This window comes from Sylvia atricapilla, chromosome 1 (assembly GCF_009819655.1).
Source record: "Sylvia atricapilla isolate bSylAtr1 chromosome 1, bSylAtr1.pri, whole genome shotgun sequence".
Taxonomy (NCBI): Eukaryota; Metazoa; Chordata; class Aves; order Passeriformes; family Sylviidae; genus Sylvia; species Sylvia atricapilla.
Window position 1 is genome coordinate 141,864,134 of NC_089140.1, and position 21,725 is coordinate 141,885,858.

The window sequence follows — 21,725 nt, forward strand, 5'->3', positions numbered from 1 at the left end:
GAACAAAGTAAAATTTCCACAGAGAAGAATCTGTTCTAGTTTTAGGCTATTATCACTTTTCTGTAACACATACTGTAACAATAATTTCAATTGTTCTTATAACATTAAATCCAGGGAACAGTTTTAAAACAGAATTAATTCTTACCCAATTATCTGGAAAGTATTTATCCACTATCTCTCTCATTTTTGCTTGTTGAGTGTGAAGAATAGAAGGGTCAAAATACAGTATCACATAGAGCATAGCAGCCTGAGTAGCCAGGGCAGTGCTACGGTGTTCTGGTAATGGATATGCTGAAACCTGGAAAAAGTAACAAAACAAAGCTGAACATAATGCAGTGCATCATAAACCACCTGAAAATATTCTGGGACACATTAAAGAATGCAGTGTATAGATATTATGAGGCAAGAAGGTTATTTAGGTAAGCTGGACATGCTTACACAGGCAGCATATTTACCAGATGCATTTCCAGACCGTAAAAGTTAACTGTGTAGATGTGTGCTACTTTTAACACACTAAGATTTTACTATGCTGTAAATGAGTCAAGGAAGACACATCCAATCCTAAGATATTAAACAAAAACGTTGTTTGTTTTACTGCAAGACTACCCAAGTACTGCAGCAGACTGCCCACAGAGGTCCTGTGGCGTGTACCTCTAGAGATACTCGAAATGCAGCTGGATGCAGCCCAGTGCAACCTGCTCCAACTGATTGTGCTAGAGCCAGGTCAAACTAGCTAACCTCAAGAGCTCCTACAACTTCTGTCATTTATTTTTTTCTGCATTTCATGGTTGAGTAATTAACCTGAGGATCAGTTTGATACTCCCCTTTAAAGTGCTCTTATATCTCAGGGTGGCTTACCTGGTTGTAAATGTCATCTGACCGTAAGCGGCCAATAACCATGCTGACGAATGTTTCGCTTATAGGAACCCTGCTGAAGTAACTCTCGGGGTAGTTTGGAGGTCTCTTAGCTCCAGGTTGGCTTGAGTATCCAGTGCTTCGAAGCAATTTACAAATATCATCTAAGTTGGAGTCAGCAGAGGATCGGGCTGCACTGTTTTACAAAAAAAAAGAACAAAAATATGAGCTATATGACCTAATAATTTCCTTTTTTCCCACCCCTTGTAACCACGCCCTTCTCACAAGAAAATTAACAAATACTTAAGTCTAAAGCAGGTTGTCGATTGTTTATTCTATTAATATCATGTTATAAGACACTGATGAATGTCCATACTGAAATTCCAGATAAGCTGATAAAGCACAAACAGAAAATTGAACTCAGGAACAGAAAGAAGGAGCTTTATATTCAGAGAATAATTTGTTCCTTTTTTCCCCCTCTTTTTTAAATTTTCATTTTCTTTCTCCCCATTTCTTGCCAATTCACTTCTGCACTCCAGAGTTAAAGAATCTTTCATTATATACTGGGAGGCATAAACATAGTCAAGGCAGCACTTTATATGTGGAAGGATTTGCACTGATACCCTTTAGGACCCTCATGCTGAGGACCTACCCTATAAAACTTGTTACTGATTTACCTAACAAAGCACTGTAACTACAGAAGGCTGACTTGCAATACATTTGTTACCTAGTCAGAACTTTTCAGAAAGTCTCCTTGCACGTTTGGGAACCTGTGATGCTTTCATAGCTGGCACTTGCAGCCTAAAAGCTTTAGCTGAAAGTTTATTTGTGGACTCCAAACGTTTGTTGTAACAGAATGAAAAACCTGTTGCTCATTTTGCATCTGAACTTTCAAACTCAGCTAAAAGCTAAAGCAAGGATTTCTACTGATATTCAGAGAGCTCTGCTGAATTATCTGTATAAAGTCAGTTGATGAAAAAGGTGTCAGTAATTCTGTTTATCTCAATTCAACGCCCTAGGTTACTGAATATGCTGCATGTTACATATCTCAGCCTTGAGTGCCTCTGTACACCATATACACCACCTGTATCGGTAGTAGGAAACCAACATTCTTTCTCTGACTTCTCCTTCAATTTTCTGGTCAATGACCAGTAGCATGACTCCATATAAATACAGGGCTTCACACTGTTTGGAAAGAGAAAGAAAGAAGAACAAAAAATAACATAAACATGGTTTTGTCCTCCTTGAAGTGAGTCACAGCACTTCCATGCATTTGGTAAACTTAAATTTTTGTCTAGTTTGGCACTTACTGAGTGGGTCAATTTTCTACTTATTACAAAACTAGTCAATACTTACTAGAAGCTGTTTTCCATCTTCATTAAGGAGGACGGTTTCTAATGTTTGCTGAATGTAAATTCCTTCATTGAGGTCATCTAAGTATCTAGGAACCATGACAAAAACTTTGGTCATTGACTATTTTGCTCTCAAACTAGAGCTCAGTCACATTTTCTCTGAAAGCCAACAGACACATAAGAACATTTCCCTAGTTCAAGCAGCATGGTGTTTTTCGCACAAAGAAGAAGAGAGGCTCTCCTATAAAATGAGAGACTGGAACCCCCAGCTAGTGCAAACCAGTTGGCAAAAGTTTCCTTCCATATCCTGATGCTGTATGTGAAAGACCCTAGAGGATATCTGGCAGCTTACAGCTCATCCTCTTCATCTTGTCATGGGTGGGTAACAGCCTGGGAAGGCTGCCATGCAATAATGCAGTAAAACTGTCATATTTTCAAGTTACCCAAGTATATCTCCTGGAAATACCATAAATTGATCTCAATTGCAGTTTGGAAGGTAGAGCTAGAAATAGAGTATGTTGACCTTAATTAACAGAAGATGTATTCCTATTAAAGGATTTTCCAGTAACACTACTTAATAAACAACATCAAACATTTAATCTCTTCATATAACATCAATAACAAAACCAACTCTCATATTTAATATTCTCACTAACTATTTCTTAGAGCAATTAATGAAGCTTTCATTTTGTTTATTACACGTCAGAGTAGCAAACTTGAGAATAACGCAACTTCACTGAAAAATTAAGTTCAAGAAAATAATGCCAGTGAGAGTTAAAAAATATCCCAAACTACCTGATATTCTGTTTTGCAAGACCACAAAAAAATAGCTTAATCATATGGATTCTCCTTTTATTATAAAAGCTCTTCAGGGTAATCTCCAAGATAAAGAAAAATTAACTCAAATTTACAGCTGAGGAAATGAGGCTGAGGTTAAATGCTTCCAAGTCCTGTATTAAGCTGGTAGGAAACTGCTGGAGTAAAAGTTAAGTGTTCATTCCAGCAATCCAGGTTTCCTGGTGCACATGAATAAGCTTCAACAAGGAGTATATTGGGTCTCTAAGGAAAAAAGCTTCTCATCAATAACACAAAACAGTAATCTACTCTTTGAAAATCCATATGTATTTAAGATCCCATACCTGTTTAAATCAACAATGTATTTATGTACACTCTGAAACGCTAAATAAAATCTTGTCAAAATTTCAATGTTGTTTTCACGAAATTCTTCATCTAAATCCAGTAACTCAGGCTTGGCTTCCAGTTTGCCTTCACATGTCTCAGGCCCCTGAAAAACAGAAACTCATCTTTAGAGACAGTACTTGACTTTGATCTCTACTTGACTTCTCTGGACACAGACCATGTACAATCACCCTTATGTGCAAACCAGAGACAACGTTTCTTACCAAAACAAGGATTTGCAGTTTTCCAACCAACTTTATGGTTAAATATTGATTCTATTAAGATGAGTTTTACACATTGTTACAGTCTGCAATGACTTTAAATATGATTTATCAATGTAATCAATGGAAAAGAATAGCCAGTGCTTTCAGTAAAGCCCAAATACACCTGAAGGCACTGGGTTCTTTTCGTAGTGCTGTCTCTCAGATGGAATTTTTTCCTTTACACGTTTCATCTGACTGATTTCTCAGATAGAAACCATAGCCTCAAGGGCTCACAAAGCTTAGTACCTTCTCATACATTCAAACTGCTTGAAAACACTAGACATGTTTTTTCCACAGACTCTACATCTAGCTCAGCACTTGTCTCCTGAATTAATGTAGAAACTTTGTCATTAACAATGTCATTAACAATGGGGGAAATTAACATGTCATTAACAATGGGGGAAAAAGAGTTGGGACGAAGAACCTGACTACCTTAAAGCAACAGTACAATTTTTCCAACCCTTTACCACTGTCCCATTTTTCAGAAGCACCATTCAGTCTTATCATCAACACCTTAATGGAAATAATGTTAAAGTTTAATTGAAAGTATTATTAAAATTTAATTGAAAATACCCAGCTGGCAATCTGAGTTTTAAACAATACTTTTCTGCTTCTCTATTTGTGCAAAATAGCTACATAAAACAAAGGATAAAAGCAGGCACCAAATTGCCTATGAAGCTCAAAATGGACAAAGTAAATAGTCTCAACTTTTCAAATCTTAAATCTCTCTTCATTAAGTAATTTTAAGAATTATGAATACAGAAGGTGTGCATTTGCAGTAAAAAAATATTTGTAAATTATCTAATCTCTGCTTTTTAAATATGACTTCCATAGATTTTTTTTTTGCTTTTAACTTTGAAAAACAGCACTGTTATGCCTTCTTACCATTCAAAAATACTATAGCTTTAAGGATTACTGTATTTCTCACCAATTACAGCTATCTGCTTTTAAATCTTCAAGTAATTTGTGTAAAATAAAAAGACTTCTACCAAGCACATAGATCTAAAGGTAACTGTGAAATCAATTGTGCTCTGGATTTTCAGTATCCAAGGTTCACAGTTAGTGCCTGAAATTTACAACTCCTACTGCAATAAAATGGAATTAAATTTTAGAATTGCCTCCCTTGCTTTATTATTACCATTTCTTGTATTGTACAACCCAAATAAAGTCAGATTAGATAGTCTCTGTAGATCCTTCTTAATCATGCTGGAAAATGACAGAGGGAACTCAGTACTGCAAGCTTAATTCTGAAAGAAAAATAAGGGCTTTCCATGGACACTTCTCCTTGCCTTATTTATTTATTTAGTGCATGTGACAAGTCCAGTGAAAGAACAATCACAGCACTGTCAGACAGGAAAGCAGAAAGCAGCTTTCATGGCTGCAAAGAATAAACTACAGATTAACGGAATAAAGATGGGCATACTGCCCACGGTGCTTCTCTGAAGGAAAACCACCAACTGTGCAGCCTCAGAACCTGCTGGTGGAAGTATAATTTAGTGGTCCAGCAGGAATTACTACTACTACTGCTACTACTGCTACTACTGCTACTACTACTACCACCTCCCCAGAATCCAATACTCACGTTTTATATAATTGGTATCTGTCAAAGTTCACAGACAAACATTTTGGAAGATGTAGCAGTAATAAACACAATAGCCAGGAATGGCTGTTTCACAACCCAAAACATCCTCATCTGGGACAGCAATGCTTTAAGGAGAAGTTTAACAATAAAAGGATTTACCTTAAAATAACTGAAATCAAATATGATATCTCCATACTTCTGCTGATCAGCCTTGTCTTTTAGCCTGAAAACACCAGGAATAAATTCAGAAAGTCTCAGAAGTTCTGCAATGATGGCATTTCCACAGGAAACAATCCGAAGAATTGCTTGGCCACAGAGATTGTTTTCAGCCAGAAAATCCACCATTGTGGAGCTGGATGTGACAGAGCAGCAGAAGTCCTGCAGTCTGATTCTGATCCTTTACTCTTTAGGTTACTGGAAGCAGAAAGCCTGATGAAGAAACCGGCTGTGCCATTAAGGACCTGTAAAAACAAACCCACACACATCCAGAGTGGTTTATGTTCATGTTTTTGATAGATTAATTTCTGGATATTTAAGCATACTCTCCAGTCTTTCAAATTACGAAATCTAAATTATCTACTTCTTCAAAATGAAAGAAATGCGTGGAATTCATTTTCACCACGTACACCAAGTTTGAGAAATGACCTTGTGAGCTAGCAGGGCAAGTGTGATCTTTAGCAGAACAGTTGAAGAACACTATTGAAGAATGAAACAGTCACAAATACTGTAGCAATTACGACCAGGTGAGGAGACTGGGCCCAAGGAAAATAAAACCAGTTCGCAAAATGCGTTCCTAAGAGCCACTTTAAAAACACAACCAAAATGATCATAATGGGTTTTAGCAATAAGGAAAACTTTCACAGCAAACGGAAATAACACAGCTCAGTTCCTTTATTTATGGCTGAAGGATGAGCTTCCGTGCTGTGGTTGCATTTCCTGCTCAGTTTTATTCGTTCACATGTTTGCTGAGGGATACGGGGTGCAGCACCAAAAATAAGCGTCTGTGCTTCAGAAACATTTATGGGAAATTATGATCAGGCTTGACTTTTCACCTAACACCTCCTGAAGCACTGCGATAGATTCAAGATGACAGTGAACTGTCCCAGGACAGTCGTGACGCAGCAGGAGCGCTCGGAGCCCTCCGGGGCCCGCAGTGCCGCCGCAGGCTCTGCTCCACGGGGCGCACAGCGGGCCCCAGAGCGGCTGCGGCCGGACGGGCTCCGAACCCGGTCCCGGTCCGGTCCCGCCCCGCCCCGGCACCGCCCAACTCACGATTAGCACGCAGGCGGCCCGGCTCCTCAGAGGCCGGTGCCCGCTCCGCCCGGCGCGCTCCCCCTGCCCCAGCAGCGCCTGCGGGCACGGACCGCGGCGGCTGCGGCCAGACGACGATGGAGGCAGAGGGGGAAGGATGGCAGGAAAGAGGCGGCGCTCCCTACGACGTGGCCGAGCCCTCCCATCACATGACGGCGCCGGCTGATGAGGCGATTCCGCCTGCCCCGGTGCCCGGCGCTGCCGCCCGCCTGCCTCTGCCGCTGGGAGGGCAGCGTGGGGCCGCCCCCGGGACAGCTGCGCTCTCCGGCTGTGAGGACGAGGTGAGAGCGGCCGCTGGCGAGGGCGGCTGTCCCGCCGGCCCCGTCCCTTCGGCGGGCGGGGAGCAGTGCCGGGAGCGGCGGCGGGACGGGAGCGGGGCCGTGTCCCTCCGTGCGGGACTGCCCGGCCCCGGCCGAGGCGGCGGGACGGGAGCGGGGCCGTGTCCCTCCGTGCGGGACTGCCCGGCCCCGGCCGAGGCGGCGGGACGGGAGCGGGGCCGTGTCCCTCCGTGCGGGACTGCCCGGCCCCGGCCGAGGCGGCGGGACGGCCTGGCAGCGCGGGGCTCGGGGACAGGGAAGGGTCGGCTCGCTGTGGCACCGGGTGTGCCTGGGCCGGACACTGATCATGCTGCTCAGAGAGCGCTTGACACCTGTAGAGTTGCTGTTAGAGGGGCAAATAAATGTTTGGTTTTTTTTTTTTTTTTTTTTTTTAACCTCTGCTTCATAGTTTGATATAGTGAAGCATTGAAAGTTTAGGTAATTTCCTCAAATAATAAAAATAGGGAACAGAATAGAAACTGTAGGTTTTTGTGGGTTTTTATCCTGTCTGGACCATTTGATCACTTCTTGAAAGAAAAAAAAAAAAAAAAAAAAAAAAAAAAAAAAAGCTCTCGATAGTCTCCCATTCAGCACGGAGTTTGGTGGTTGTGGGGGGCTGGGGGGTGCAAATAATAAGTGATTTGATGAACCCATTGAAGACCTTCCCGGCAGAAAAGAGAGTGTTGGAAACACTGCAGTGAAACCAATTCCAGCGAGGAGTGTGCTATTCCCTTGGAACGTAGAATGGACAGCTCCAAGCTGAAGTTGCAGAATTCATTTAGAAAGTTCAAGAGTGAAATCTTTGCCTTGGGATCTATAGGAGATCTGAGGAACAGCTGACTGGCTCCAAACAGCCAGCTGGGAAGTGATGGGGTAACAGGGCCTGTAAGCCCTGAAGTGGCAGAGCATAGAAGATAAAAGGAAAGTGACATGTGTGCCAAACAGGCTCCACTGCCAGGGGTTTAGAAGCTGCTGACACACTGCTGGATCCTGGGGTGCTGACCATCTGCCTTTCTCTCTCTATTTTTTTTTTTTCTTTTTCTCTCTGGTGTTTTTACACTTTCTTCTCAAAATATGTTGTAAGCCAGACTGAGAAATTCCAGTGTCTTCTTGTGTCTGGGGAAGTTAAAGTTGGCTGAGCTAAGGTTTGGGAAGTGCCTTATTTTGTCTGGATGTTTTAAAATTTGCCAAGTACCTTATTCTACTTGAATGTTCTAAAGTTTGCAAGTAAAAGTTTTTATTGAGTCTCCTGGTAATTTGGGTGCTTTTCCCGTGTACTGCCCAGGGTATATCCCACTGCTTTCCCCAGCCAAGTAGGCTGAGGCATTACAGGATTGTAACCAGTTTCTAAGAAAAATAATATTTTATTCAAAAACAAAAAAAGGAAAATTCATCCAAAAGAAATTACTTTCCAAAAGACAGATTGAGTTAAACCTATCACTGCAATGATATGATTTAATGTCATAACCAGTAACTTCTGCTCCTGTGTAGTTTGCTCATGAGAATGAAGGAGCCTTCTTAACTCTTCACTGTTGTTTTTCTTTTTCAGATTCCTGCTTTCACAGTGTGTATCTGTGAAATTTCCAAAAGAACAGCAGGCTTTCTCAGTGAGATTTACCAAGTTCAACAGGGGAATTTGGCTCTCTTTGTTAACTTTGATACACAAAATGGGCTCAGAAAGATAAAGCTGCTAACTTTTTATGTGACTATTCAACGGTGTATGTTTGGATCACAGAGGTTCTAGACAAACAGTCTTGCTAAGATGTAAAACAAGTACTTTAATAAAAAGTTAAATAATATACTATCTGAAGGAATTTGTTATTAAATCTTCAAGAAGTATCCTTTTTCTTTACTTTCAAGGAGTTCTATAAGGTTTCTTTAGTCTTATGTTGTCAGCTTGACAGCCTCTAGCAGTCACAGTCTTCTGTCAGGGAGAGCATGAGCTGATGTAACAACAGCTGTAGTTGAAGGCTGCTGCATCTGTGGAAAGATGCGCCTTTAGCAGGGGATAGAGAGGAAGACAAATCTGCATGTAATTAAGAAGTTCAATTTGTGGTGAGATTGAACTGTTGTTAAAATGTTGCTGGAAGCATATGACCTAAAGATGGTGTACTAGAAGATAGTATTGATTGGCCAAGCATGTTTTAAATGGAAAAAAAAAAAGGAAAATGATAGGAAATAAACATTAGAAGACATCAAGTATTCAGGTTTCATAGTCTGCATGGTATTTATGAGGAATGTGGCAATGTTGTTCAGGTTAGGGGGAGCACAAGGTGTAGTTCTTGAGTCTCAGGGAAAGCAATAGAGAGAGATACAGCCTTAGGTATACAAGGCTTGGGAAAAGCATTGTACTTTCTATTTAGATGTTTTCCAGATTGCTGTTACATAGCCTAATAAAGGCTGTTACTGCTAGCTAGAACAACCCTTCCCCTGCTGGTATACCCCAAATTTGTTTGTGGATTCTGCTCTCTGTCTCCCCCAATGGCATCTTATCCTTGAACATAGTAGTTGTTCCTTACATGGATTAATGCAGTATTCCCATCTATCTAAGAGTTCTGCTTTGCTGTGTCTATTTTTTTTTTTTTTTGGATGTATCTAAAGCTGAAACAATTTTTCTAATCTGCGACTTGAGATATAAAATTTAGCACACCAGGTTCATGTTTCTCACAGTAGCTAGATGCTGTCTGAGTGGGCTATGGCAAAGCATGAAGGAAGAGTAGAAATTGGGGGTTTTTAGGGAAGAAACTGATGGCTATAAGCAGTGTGGATAGGCACAGCGTAAGCAAAACCACTTGAAGGTTCTACTAATAACAGAGCAGCTAATCCGCACAAGGGTGTAGGCTTGTGGGTGTGTCTTGCAGAGCCAGAGGGTGGGAAGGAAGATAAACAATGGTACTTGTGTGACTTTATTTTGTGCTATATGGGTACCAAAAATTTATAGCATCTTTGGCAGAAGTAGGCAGCATTTTTAAGTTGTGCTTTTATTTAAAAATGATGCTAGTTGTTTTACTCTTACGTATATTAGAGGTAGAGTGGCCCTTTGTTGGATTATTTTTTTCTGAGGGCCAGCTGCTGGTGAAACTAAATTGAATGTGAGAAATTGTATTTTTTCCTAGCCTAATTGATTATATGCCTAGATAACCCAGCCAAGGTTTTGGGCATGTGGGCTTTCTTGGATCTTCTTTTGGATCTGAAATAGAGCAGCAGTTTTCAAGCACACATAACCATGGGGTTTGAACTTCACTGTGGTTTAGCAGTAGAAATGAGCAGAGGAGAACTGCCAGTTGCTTTTAGTGATGTAGTTTTGCTTAATACTGAAGAGGAGGTGAGTTGAAAACCTGTGATGAATTGCACTTTCACTGAAATTACTGATGTCTTGGGAGCTAAGTTTTTATCCCTGCTGACTAGTGCTTCAGTGATTCTGTTTACACTGCTTTATGTTTAGCTATCCATTAGAACTTATGTTTTCTCTCCCAAATTTTTTGTGTGCAAACTGCTTTTAATATGTTCTCCCTGTTATTTCTAGAGTACCAATTTCAAGATGTCAAGTGGTCCAAGAATCTCATTCAATGCAGTTGATTCTGCTCTTTCTTCTTTGAAAAACTGCCAGTCCTACATCAACTCTGGAATGGATGTGGCTACTCAGGTTGCCCTTGACCTTGTGCAAAGTTTCAGTAAGTATATTCTCTCTTGTTTTTTGTCCTGGATCTGACAGATGAGTCCCAAACCTATGTGTTTTGACTTAGTTACTGTTAATAATCTTTATTATAGCTCTTCTGGCTTGGCCAGGGTGTTTCATTACAATCATTTCACTTAAATGAATGATTTCATTTCAGTGATAAATTCAGTGAAAATGTAAACACTGGGCAACCATTGTTCCTGCTTTTTTGACACCCAGGACTAAGTGTATTTCAGTGATTGTTACCCTGCAGCTTTGTAGAAACTTTAGCATTGCTGAATGAGATGGAGAAGGCCCCTTAAGTGGGTGAATAAAATGAGTTTTCATTCTCATACTGGTTCTTTGTGTGTGTTTTATTTGACATTCAAGGCAACATATATTAAAATATTGTTAAAGATTTTGAATACAAAGCTCGAGACACCTGTTGGGGATACAGTTTTTTTAAATGCTATCTTTCCTGAAAATCAGGCCTTTTTTAGGATGCTTCAGTTTGGACATTTGCAAAGTGGGGTGCTTTAAGTCTCTAATTATTGCTGACAGTCTTCTAATTGCTATTTCACAATGAAAGGAACTCTGCAAAGCTACTTTTCAAAGAGAAACATTAGCTGACCCATTTCCCTGTCTTAGATTTGTGTTAATGTTTTCAGTAGGGAAAAATAAAAACTTTAAAACTCCAAAACCTTGCTAGTTTTAATAGAGAGCAGAGAACAAGAATCTTCTGGAGGAAAAGCTCTGCTGTTCATTATAAATCATGCACTCAACTAAGGCAAGGATTCCATACAATCAAGATTAATGTTTTTCTCATTGTCTAGCGTATTAGTTCTCTCTCCTTTCACCTTTTTATCCATACTGCTGTTGGAGACAATTGGCATGTCATTTTTAGCAGGAAGAGGAAATGGAAAACTTGTCTGAACAGTCACCTGGGGATTCCCTTTCACGTAAAACACGTGTAACCAGTTCCATTTCCCCTCTGCTTTAGCAGTCACCATCTCTCCTACTTTGTCATAAGCAATGCGTGGAAATACATTGAATGTATTGAATTCTTTCATCCCCAAGACCAGAGAAATTAATTATGCAAAAATTAAAAGTTTTTATTAATGTCACTTTTCAGTAGAAACCCCTATTGCATTTCTATTGGGAAGAGGGTAAGGCAACTTAAGCTCAGCTTAAGTGCAGGTCTGCAGCTGCAAGTCTGTGCCTTGTGCTCCTAGGAAATGTCTCTTCCTCATTTAACTGCTTCTCACACATTCATCTTTAATTAAAAGCTTAAAATTATTTTGTTCATTTAACTCAGTAACCAAAAGGACCATTTTTAGCACTTTATCCTGAGAGGAGGATATTACTCCTGATGAAATACAGTTAATTTACATCATATGACTGGAAAACAGCTCCTATCTAGACCTTAACATACTTTATTCTGGCAGAGGCAACTTTCCTGTTGAGTCATGGTTATAGAATTATCAAGCACGGTCTATTATCATAGTCCATCCCATTTCACTACAGAGAAGGTATTCCAGATTTGTAGGATTTTTAGGTCATCCTTCCTTGGTCTGGTGTTCCCAAATTACATTTTTAACTACAGCCATTGTCTTCTTCACTTTTACACCTTCCCTTGCAGATGTATTTATATGGAATGAAAAAATAGTGAAGGTCATCACTTTTGTAAAAGTGGTTGGTTTTCATTCCCGACTACTCTGCTTGAACTTCAAGTTCTTTTGTTTCTTACAGAGTGCCATCAGAAAAGATACAGAGTTTCTGTGGCATGACATGCTTTGGTAAACTCTGAGTGTTCTAGAATTAGCGTCATCTGATCTGCAGGACTTGACGGTTCAGCTCTTACCTCCAGCTCACATGTGGCAATTTCTGTTTCTGGAGCTGTTACTTATCTATCTTACTTTGCCATCATGTTCTGAGGCAAAATACTACTTTAATTTTGAGACAGAGTTAGATAATATTCTATGTTCTTCTTCCTGTCTCATTTGCAGTATGCTTTAATTTCCTTTGCAAACTTTGACTGTCCAGCTTTTGACAGGTTTCATTGCCAGACTTTGTGGAAGCAAGGAATTCTGTCTCAGCTGTTTATTTTAGTTTACAAGCACTTTTTTCTGTGGGTGTATTTTGTTCCTTTAGTGTTTCATTACGGATGGTGCTGGTTTTTGTGAATAGTAACAAAATTTTTCATACCAACTACATGAGAAAAGTTACACTTGCTTCTTAAGATAACTGAAAAGATAGCAAAGTTAGTTCAGTGAGTGATTTCTCCTCTCTTAATTCCTGTTCTCCAGAAACAAAATCCTGAAAACATAAACTGTTAAAAGTATTTATTAAATGTTTATTTTGTTCTACTTCTGTATAGTTTTATGAAAAGAAATTACTTGTGTTCAGTATTTAGGTCATTGCTCTTTTATGAACTTGTACAATCTCCAGAAAAATAAGGCTATTATTAATAACAGCTAAATGTGTGCAGAATAATTTAAATGTAGCTGATCATGGAAACCTCTTTATTTTTAGAGGATTTTGTTGATGTCCATGAAGTTAAATCGTTGATTAAGATCTCTGTGTCAATTGAGAACCTGCTGACTTTCAGCATTGAGCATTGGTGTTACGAGCATGTGCTGGCAAGGAGACAGATTTTTAAAAAATCTTGGAAGGGGTTAAGGAGCTGTATGTAGAGGTGAAAATTAGTTTCAGTAAGATGAATGTGAAAGGGAAACAGCCAATTTAAAAGCTCATTTTATTTAATGAGTGAAAAAGATAAATCTTTTGTCCTTCTCAGTCTTTCTGCTGATTATGTTTTAGATATTGACGTTATCTAATGGCTGTATTTTTCTCTTCTTTAAAGAATGCTGTTGTTGTATAGAAGCATTTTGTAAAGTTACTATATAAATAAATGATCTAAGCAAAAAAACAGACTGTGCACACTTGGTTTCAGTTTGTGCTCAAGATACTCTTGGGCATTCTGTGGCTCAGCCTAGTAAAATCGTGAAGGAAAGTACACGTTGATATTCGTGAGTGGTCCTCCAACCTTCCAAAGGTCTGAATATTTTAAAGCTAAAGCACATGCTTATATCCTTTGCTGAATTTGAGACCTAATGGATTTGGGAATTGAAGATAGCACTGTTCAAAATCACTTCTAATGCAAGTAAACTCATCCCAGTTCTACTATCATTTGCATCTTCCTAAATCTTGCCTCATTCTGGTTTTGAGCTTTAGTAGTGTGAGTACAGAAAGAGAATTCATTAATTTACTTGTCACAGCTACTTGTTTGGCAACATCTCTGAACTGTAATGCTCTGAGTATTGAACTTTAAGCTATGTGTTGACACCTCTGCACCCAGAGGAACAGGTGTTTGCACTTCTAGTCTAACTTCGCTTGGTTGCTGAACTGTCTTTACTTACCTACTTGGAGTAGTTCTGTAGAATTACAAAGCATTGATAGACATCCATGTCAAATACTTCAACAATAAGTTTTATTCTGTTTTTGGAATAAGTGAAACCTGCAATTCCATGTTGACTGATGAGCTGATTGTGGTAAGAATATGCTGGCCCAGGACAAATCTGGCATGTCCATGACAGACATCCATTCCCAGGTTTGCTCAAAATTTTTGGTTGTAAATTTGGTCAGTTTGCTGAGGATAGCAGTTGCAGGTGACTCTTTAGCAGAACTTCCTCAAGAATATGGGATTGTAAAGTGTGGAGACTGTGGATATTGAAATGAAAAAATCTAACTCATAGTCATCTTCAGGATTCCAGTCCAACAGCTGCTCTTTAGATGGAGTGTTATTTTTGTCTGGGCTGGAGTCCAAGCTGTCCAGTACAAATGGGAAATAATTGGGAGGTCTGGAGAGTATACTAACTACAGACAAGATAAGAATTTCTTAGCATAAAACTTTTGAAAAGCATTTAAAAGATGAACAGTTAGTGTTTTGTCTAATTGGCTGAATGGGTTTTCTAGCAGAAAGCAAGTTGCTTCCTTGATGTCTGGGACATTGTCCCAACCACACATCACTTTCCCAGTGTGAAGTGTAGATGCCATGAAGTGTGGAATAGCTGTTTTGGGGAAGCAGTTACTGCAGGCGAATTCTAATCTTACTTGAGGAAAAAAAAGAGCTACCTTTTCTTAAAAAACTTGGTGAAAATGTCATGGTCAGCTGCTGCCCATGGCTGTTTGCCATGTGTATCACATAGCAGTGATCTTCCTGTAGCACTATCAGGATCTGCTTGAGAATTCCTCCTGTTTTCTTACCATCCTTTGAAGGGTTTTTCTGCTCACCACTGCGTACAGAATAGGCCATGGGGTCTTAAAAACGTTTGTGATACAATTCTGTGGTATGTTCCCAGATTAAGTTAGGGTTACAGCTCTGACTTTTCTTTCCTGTCTGCTCATTGCATAACCTGCTCCTTCTGCCAGCAGAGTTTTCCTCAGTTCTGTCTGCTTATCTCATTTGTCTGTTCCCCTTGTCCCAGGGCTGCCTCTGCACTTTTCTTCATGTGTGCTGCACTGCATCTCATATGTTCAATATCCTCCTTTTCTGACTGCTTTCTCATCTCCAGTTGACTGAGATCCACTTGTGTCATCATGCCTGTTCTGTACTAGTTAAATAGTAGTTGGTAATGTAGGATCTTCTTTCTGTGTGAGATTACCCACATTACTTTGACTTATCTCACTGCTCACTTAGAATGGTTTTAACAAGAACAGCTCCAAATGTTGCTGAGGGTTATTGACATAGGAAGAAGCGTGGAGCACACAGATGCTGCAGTTAGCCTTGTTTTGTGAAATTATTGACAGCCTTTTGACAGACAGTTGGATGAGTTTATATGGAATATCCACTGTTCTTTGCAGTGATTTTCTAAACCCCTTGCAGCAGCCTAAACTAGTCAGACTTGAACTTTCTAAGTTTGTCCATCCCTGAGAGGGGCCCTTTCCGTGTAAATTTCTCTGTCATTGACCTAAAACTTTACTTGGAATGGCATAAACTCCAGTATGAAAATGGACTCTCTAGCTGTGCTTGAATGTGAAATAATTTGTTTAATTTTTTTCTTTGTTCTTTTTTTTCCTAGCTTATTTTTCCTTGGAAATTCAAATGCAGGACTCCTGCAGTATCGTACCATAACATGAATCTTGACATTGACAAAGTTCATGTGCGTGAAATGACTACGATGTTATTGTTGTGGGATCCAGAAATCAATCTGCTGACATACTTGTGCTTCTAAAATGTTTATGGTCTCTTAGTTTCCATGATTTTAGAGATTGTGCTTCATAAAAATAATCCAAACCTAAGGTACTTGGCCTGAGAACAGCAAATATGCTGGAATGACACTGTGACTTGCTTGAATAAGAGGTGTGAGCATGAAGGTCCTGACTGAGGAAATGAGCAGGATAAACTTTGTCCTGCTGCCCTGTTCTTGTTCAGGCAAGATAAGCCACATCAAGATGTTTTCTTGCGCATCCTGCCTTTTATCACATACAAATGGTGGTTTGGTCAAGTCTCCCCCTCACAGTGGCATTGTAATGGTCAAAGCTGTGGCCTGTCTTGCAGGGACTGTTCATGAGAAATCAGACCTTGGTTTTCACTCTTAGGTCCTGAAACCACTATAGGTCCATATACTGTGAAGGTGCTCATGAGAAGAAAGCAGCAAGCAGTTTTAGATGCACTGTAGGAATACAGGTTTTTTCTCGTTGGAGAACCTAAGTGTAAATTTTCTTTTTCTGCCTTCTTATTGAGGAATGTAAATGTAGAATGTCAAAGTCCATCCTGGAGATAAATGGCTTTTCACTGACACTTGCTATACAGAAATGTTTTCTAGTTATGAGGAGGTACTGTAGAAAATGAAGAAAGGCCAATGATGCATGAAGTTCATCCTTCTGTATTAGACTCTGCTAGCTGTTTCCTGTGAAACTGCGAGAATTCCCTCATGATACTGTGCTGTTCACAGAGGAAGTTTTATTCTAACCTCAGGTTTTTCTCTGCCAGAAGCTGTTTGTTCACTGATCTGCTTTGTTGCTACACCAATGTCTGTGGTGCTAACTGGAGACATGCACAAACTCTGTGTAGGCAGCAAAATTACATCTTTATTGGGGAAGTTCTTTTCCTGTTGTCCAAAATAAGCTTGTATTTTGTGGTATGGGAAATAAAATGTTCCAGATTCTCTTTCTCGAAAATACTAATTTTGCTTTCCTTCAAATCCCTTGATTAAAATTAATCATTTTAGGAAAGATGTGCTTTTAATCTTAACTTATGCTTCTATTGTGCTGTGCTTCTTGTATTGTTTTGCAGGTATTTAACCTTTCAGCTAATAATGAGAAAGATATGGTTTATTGAAGTGGATAAGTATATGGTTACACTTGGAGTATTTCTTCTTCAAATAATTTTATTCTTTGAAACAAGAAAGACTAGTTGAGTTCTTGTGAAATGCTTTTCTGAAAACAAAAAGGTTACATTTTTTGCACTGTGCTATGCAGTCAATACAAGAATTTTGAGAAGAGACAGTTGAGATAATTTTTTTTTGTACCTCTCTTTACTTGAAATGTTTATATCCAGCACTGATGAGCCCATTGGTGGAACACACTGGTTGATTCTGGAAGATGTTCTTCAAATAAGCGGTCCAAAAAAGGGAAATTTGGAAATGTGCCTTGTTTCAAAATCTGGAAAAATAAGACTTGTAATGAAAAATTTTTGTTCTTTTATATGTATCCAAAACCACTCTGACTGTAGTCTGTAATCTTACAAAGTGGGAAGAAACAAATATGTAGTGTTGTTACTATTTCCTAGCTGTAATTTTGACTGCAAGAAGAACACAGCGCAGTGAGGGGAAAGCAGCTATATTAAGTGGTAACAAGCTATATTAAACAGCGATATTATTGTCTTAAGCAGCATGCTTTTGTTCTGATAGCTCTTTTTCAGTTTGGGTGCTCATTAAGCTGGGTGCATCCAAGTATCTTTGTTCCTCAACTTCAGCAATTTGAAAGACAGAGAAACCCTTTAGGTGGCAGCAGAGGCTTTCCTTTTTTGCTTCACCTGCTGTAGCACTCGAGCTCACCCCTAGAATGGATCTAGACGTGTTGGTGCCTTTTCACTGCACTCCTGCATTTAGTTACAATAAAATATAAATGGAGGATTAAGATGAATAGAAAGAGAATTTATGTTATCAGATCAATACAGATCATTGCATTTTATACATTTATTCTTGCATGAAGCTGCTGTGATCTAGAGAGTATCCTTCAGAGTGAAACCCAGGCTTGATTTAAAGCTTAGCTTGCTGAATAAGTGTCCTTAGTGTGTTCTCCTGGAAATGTACTAACAGCGTGCACTGAGCAGAAGATCAGAGCTGGGCAGTCCCAGGTTTTGTCAGAAGTCTTATGAGTGCTCAGATGAAAACTGCACACTTTCATTTCACAGAATTTGGGAGGTGGTATTTACATAGTGTCTGATGTCAAATACATGCATATGTATGTGTGAATATTTATTCCATTTTCTTATGTATTTTCTAAGGCAGTGGGTAGTTTTCTCCCCCCAAAGGTCATTGTGAGTCAGAGAGATTTGCAGTCACCTGGTGGGTTACCTCATGTACCCATAGTTACTATAAATTTCTCTGTCCTAGACCTCATAAAATCTCAGTAGTCTTTAAAATAGATCATAAGTGGGATTTAAATGCTATACAGACCTTTTTGGAGACCCTCTATGTACTAGTGATGTTAACCTTGAGAGAATGAGTGAGCTTGCAGCTGTGAGTTATAGGCTTGACATTGCTGGGTGAGATTCTTTGGCCTCTGCTATGAATGAGATCAGAACAGAATGATGATGATGGTGTGTTCCAGTGTAGAAATACTATGAAGTACTGCAGAGGTCATGTGTGGGCTCTTTAGCACAAAGATAAATCAACCTTTTTGAACAAAAGCCAAAGAGGAATATTTTATCCAAGTAATTTACTGTATGACATGTTCTCAGTGTTTGGTCAAAACATGAAAGAAGCCCTTACCTAGATGTGATCATTGTGAAACTTCATCCAGATCCCTATGAAGAGACACAGGACACTTTTCAAAATATTTTTTTTCCTTTCTTTTCCTGTCTCTGTCCATCTCTTCAAGAATTCAATAACTTGTTGCTAGTTTTTACCTTGTTTTTTGATGCTCAAATAACTTTTTTGTAAGTGAACATAGAAATAATTACTAGAGGTTTTTAATACTTTCAGTTAAAAAAAACCCCACAACAACTCTCTCTGACTCAAACTCGGGTTTTATGACATGCTTTATGAAATTTACATCAATGTTATATAGCACACTGATGCTCCAAAGGATGACGATTGTAATATGTACTAATTAAATTCCAGAAATTTAAAGAGGAATGTTTGCTTTTTCAGTTAGAATTGTGTGTAAGACTTTTATGTTCCTTACAGACACTGAAACCTATGAAAAATACCATCCTTTGGAGGAGAGATGGGTTGGTGGTCTGAATTGGAAGTTTAAATATTTTTAATTATAATTTTCATGGATTATTTTGTTTCCCTTCTCATTTTGTTCCCCATTTTCTTTGAAGAAAAAGGAACACATGATAGCATTATATGAATGAGATGAAAAAACTGAGGTACTCTTGAATCTAATTTTTCTGAGTCCTCAAGAATGGGACTAACTGTGATTTCAAACTGGTATCACTGTGGCCTTAGAAAGTCATGGGAGTTCACAAAACGCAAGTTTGCCTTCTATAAAAAAAAGTGTCAAGAATGTTTTGTGAGGATATATGAATATATCAAACTCCTGTGTAGATACTCACTTCTGGGTTTACTTATGTCATCTGTGCCTGGGGAAATTATGTTACAAGAGTTTAAAAAAAATACCAATTGTCTGTAATGGCGGTAGGTGATTGGAAAAAGTAGGAGATAGATAGTCAGGAAAAATAAGTGTACTGAGGAAATAGAAGGCAGCAGAAGACGGCAGACCAGCAAAGATATCCTTGCCTTTTGTGAATTGACAAATGGGAAGCATAACAACTGTAGGTGTGATCCCACAATTACAAGTGGTATGAAATGGTTTGAACCACTGAAACAGACACAAGGCATTAAGTGAGGATTTGCACTTAGATAAAGTTTATGAGTGGATCCACAACCATGTCTATGGGAGAGTAGTCTGGTAATTTTTAATGGGATAATACTGTGTGAAGAGAGAAAATTTTACACTGATTCAAAAAATGTGCTACTAGAACTGCTTACAGAAAGAAAATTTACAGTGAAACCCACAATTCAGCAAGAGGTCAGCTGAAGAGTCCATCCAATTTCTGAATAAACAGTTCAGCCTCGTGTTTTGTGTTTCAGTTTTAAGGCACTGGATCTTACATTTTTATCTGATAATCAAAGAATCCAATATGTTCAGGAATCTTCAAGATAGTAGTGGTAGGATCATGAGCAAGTCACCTTTCCAGGCATGAGTAATTTGTGTTGCTCTTTCTTTGAAATACTGAGAGAGCATATTGCAGGATTTAGTCTCATGCAAATTTGTTTAGAGTCTTTGCCTGAATTATATACTATGTGCTGTTAAAGATAGGGACAAATCTGCCAAATTGTCAGCATATAGTCAGATCCTTCTTAAAAAAACCCTAAAAACCAGAACAATCCCTGTACCCCTCTTAGGCATTGAACAAGGGTCTGACATTACTGGTGAGATTCATACAGCACAGCCTTTTGTGCAGTGCACATAGGAACTAAGTAACTGCTGTCACTCACACTGAGCAGCCACCTTCAGGCCATGTTTATGGTAGGTTGGTTCCCAAACTGCACTACGCAGCAGTTACTGTTAATGACTGATGCTCTTTTTGTTATTGTTGTTTCAGTTTAAGTTTTTTTTTTCTTCTTCTTCTTGCTGGTGCACCTTTATGCCAATAAAAGAAAACCAACAGCTATGAGTCTGTTAGAGCTGTTACCATGTAAAAGGATGGGATAAAGTGAGAAGTGACCCCCAGAGATTGTGATCACTGGGAAGGTGGCACTTGCACATAGAAAAAGAATCAAAAAGTCGCCTAGCAAGTGCTCAGGAAAAAAAGTGGGAATGGCAGAACTGGATGAGAAGGAATAGATGAAGACGGGGTAAGTGGTAAAGAAATGTGTAAAAGGACCAGGAATAGTAAGAAATCAGAAAGCCACAGCAGTAGGATTAAGCAGGACAGTATGCTGATCGATCTCTAGATGACAAAAGATATTTTAATGCCTTCCTAATAGTGTTTCCATGTAAGCAACTTCTGTAGTTGCCACAAAGGTGTTAGCTTTTACAAAGGGGAAGAGTAGTCTGGCATATAAATGGAAGGAGGATTGGTCCATGTGGGTGAAAATGAGAGGATAGATGTGGTCATTCTGATGAGTCCCTTGCTAGAGCTGTTCAGCACACGTGTGTGAACCGTTTGTCTTTTTGACATTATCAACAGATACTATAGAGTGCTCTAAAATATGCAGTAGCACTCAATAGAAGGTGACAATCTCAAAGTGCTCTCTGAGTTACATATAATGAACTTTCCTATTAAAAAAGATTTTACAAAAGGAGCCAGCTGGCTTAAGGAGAAGGTGGCAGATGAAAAGAACACTATTCAAAGAAGTGTTCACACATTAAGGAAGCAATTTTAACAGGCTTTCCCCAGACTGTAAGTGGGAATGGAATTATACATTGCATGTAAATGTCAAGTGACAATAATATCTTCTGACTTAAATCAACCTTGCAACCTCTTTCCTATTTTTCTTCAGATGAATAAAGTTTAACTTGTGATTTCCTTACTAATCATCTTAGTAAGTAGTGGGTGAGTAGACATTTACTGCATGGGTAGATTAATGTGACATTTTCACAAGACTTCATTTTTTGAAGTTTATTACTTGTGGGTGTGGATCTAATTCACAGCTGTTTTTGAGAGGATTAGGTATGCTGTAATTCATTCAAATTCTGTATTTTCTTTGTATTTTTAGGTTTTATCCATGCTTTGTTAGAGGTGTGTAGTCTGGTCTGATGTCTCAAGGTAATCAAGACTTCTCCCCTGAATATACTTTCATGTACAGACTTGGACTAATCACTTTGATAGAAAAACAGATTTTAAATTGAACAAAATTCAAAAATATGCCAGTTTAGAGGAGAGAAAATTCTCTCAACTAGTGCATGTTAGCCACACAAATCTCAACCATAGTCCTATGGTTCTGAATTTAATTTTTTTTAATA

The 21,725-nt window shown here is 39.0% G+C and overlaps 2 protein-coding genes across 5 annotated transcripts in view; one reads left to right on the plus strand and one right to left on the minus strand.

The window, feature by feature from the left end:
- The window catches only part of WASHC5 (WASH complex subunit 5), a 28,583-nt gene extending 22,919 nt beyond the window's left edge, over positions 1 to 5,664 (minus strand). For 2 of the 3 annotated variants that reach the window (XR_010745367.1, XM_066335758.1), the window contains exons 1-6: positions 5,391 to 5,664; positions 3,347 to 3,492; positions 2,212 to 2,296; positions 1,940 to 2,040; positions 859 to 1,051; positions 146 to 298 (exon numbers count right to left, since the gene is read on the minus strand). Coding sequence is in view for 2 of the 3 variants with exons in the window: in XM_066335758.1 (XP_066191855.1) it covers positions 146 to 298; positions 859 to 1,051; positions 1,940 to 2,040; positions 2,212 to 2,296; positions 3,347 to 3,492; positions 5,391 to 5,576 (864 nt within the window). In the remaining variant the exon portion in view is untranslated. The remainder of the gene's footprint in view (positions 1 to 145; positions 299 to 858; positions 1,052 to 1,939; positions 2,041 to 2,211; positions 2,297 to 3,346; positions 3,493 to 5,390) is intronic. The other variant, XM_066335769.1, reaches the window with a different exon arrangement.
- A 946-nt stretch (positions 5,665 to 6,610) lies between these two features.
- NSMCE2 (NSE2 (MMS21) homolog, SMC5-SMC6 complex SUMO ligase) overlaps positions 6,611 to 21,725 on the plus strand; it is a 134,489-nt gene continuing 119,374 nt past the window's right edge. The window contains exons 1-3 of one of the 2 annotated variants that reach the window (XM_066335966.1): positions 6,611 to 6,823; positions 8,409 to 8,423; positions 10,386 to 10,533. In XM_066335966.1, the coding sequence (XP_066192063.1) occupies positions 6,620 to 6,823; positions 8,409 to 8,423; positions 10,386 to 10,533 (367 nt within the window). In that variant the 5' untranslated portion in view covers positions 6,611 to 6,619. The remainder of the gene's footprint in view (positions 6,824 to 8,408; positions 8,424 to 10,385; positions 10,534 to 21,725) is intronic. The other variant, XM_066335976.1, reaches the window with a different exon arrangement.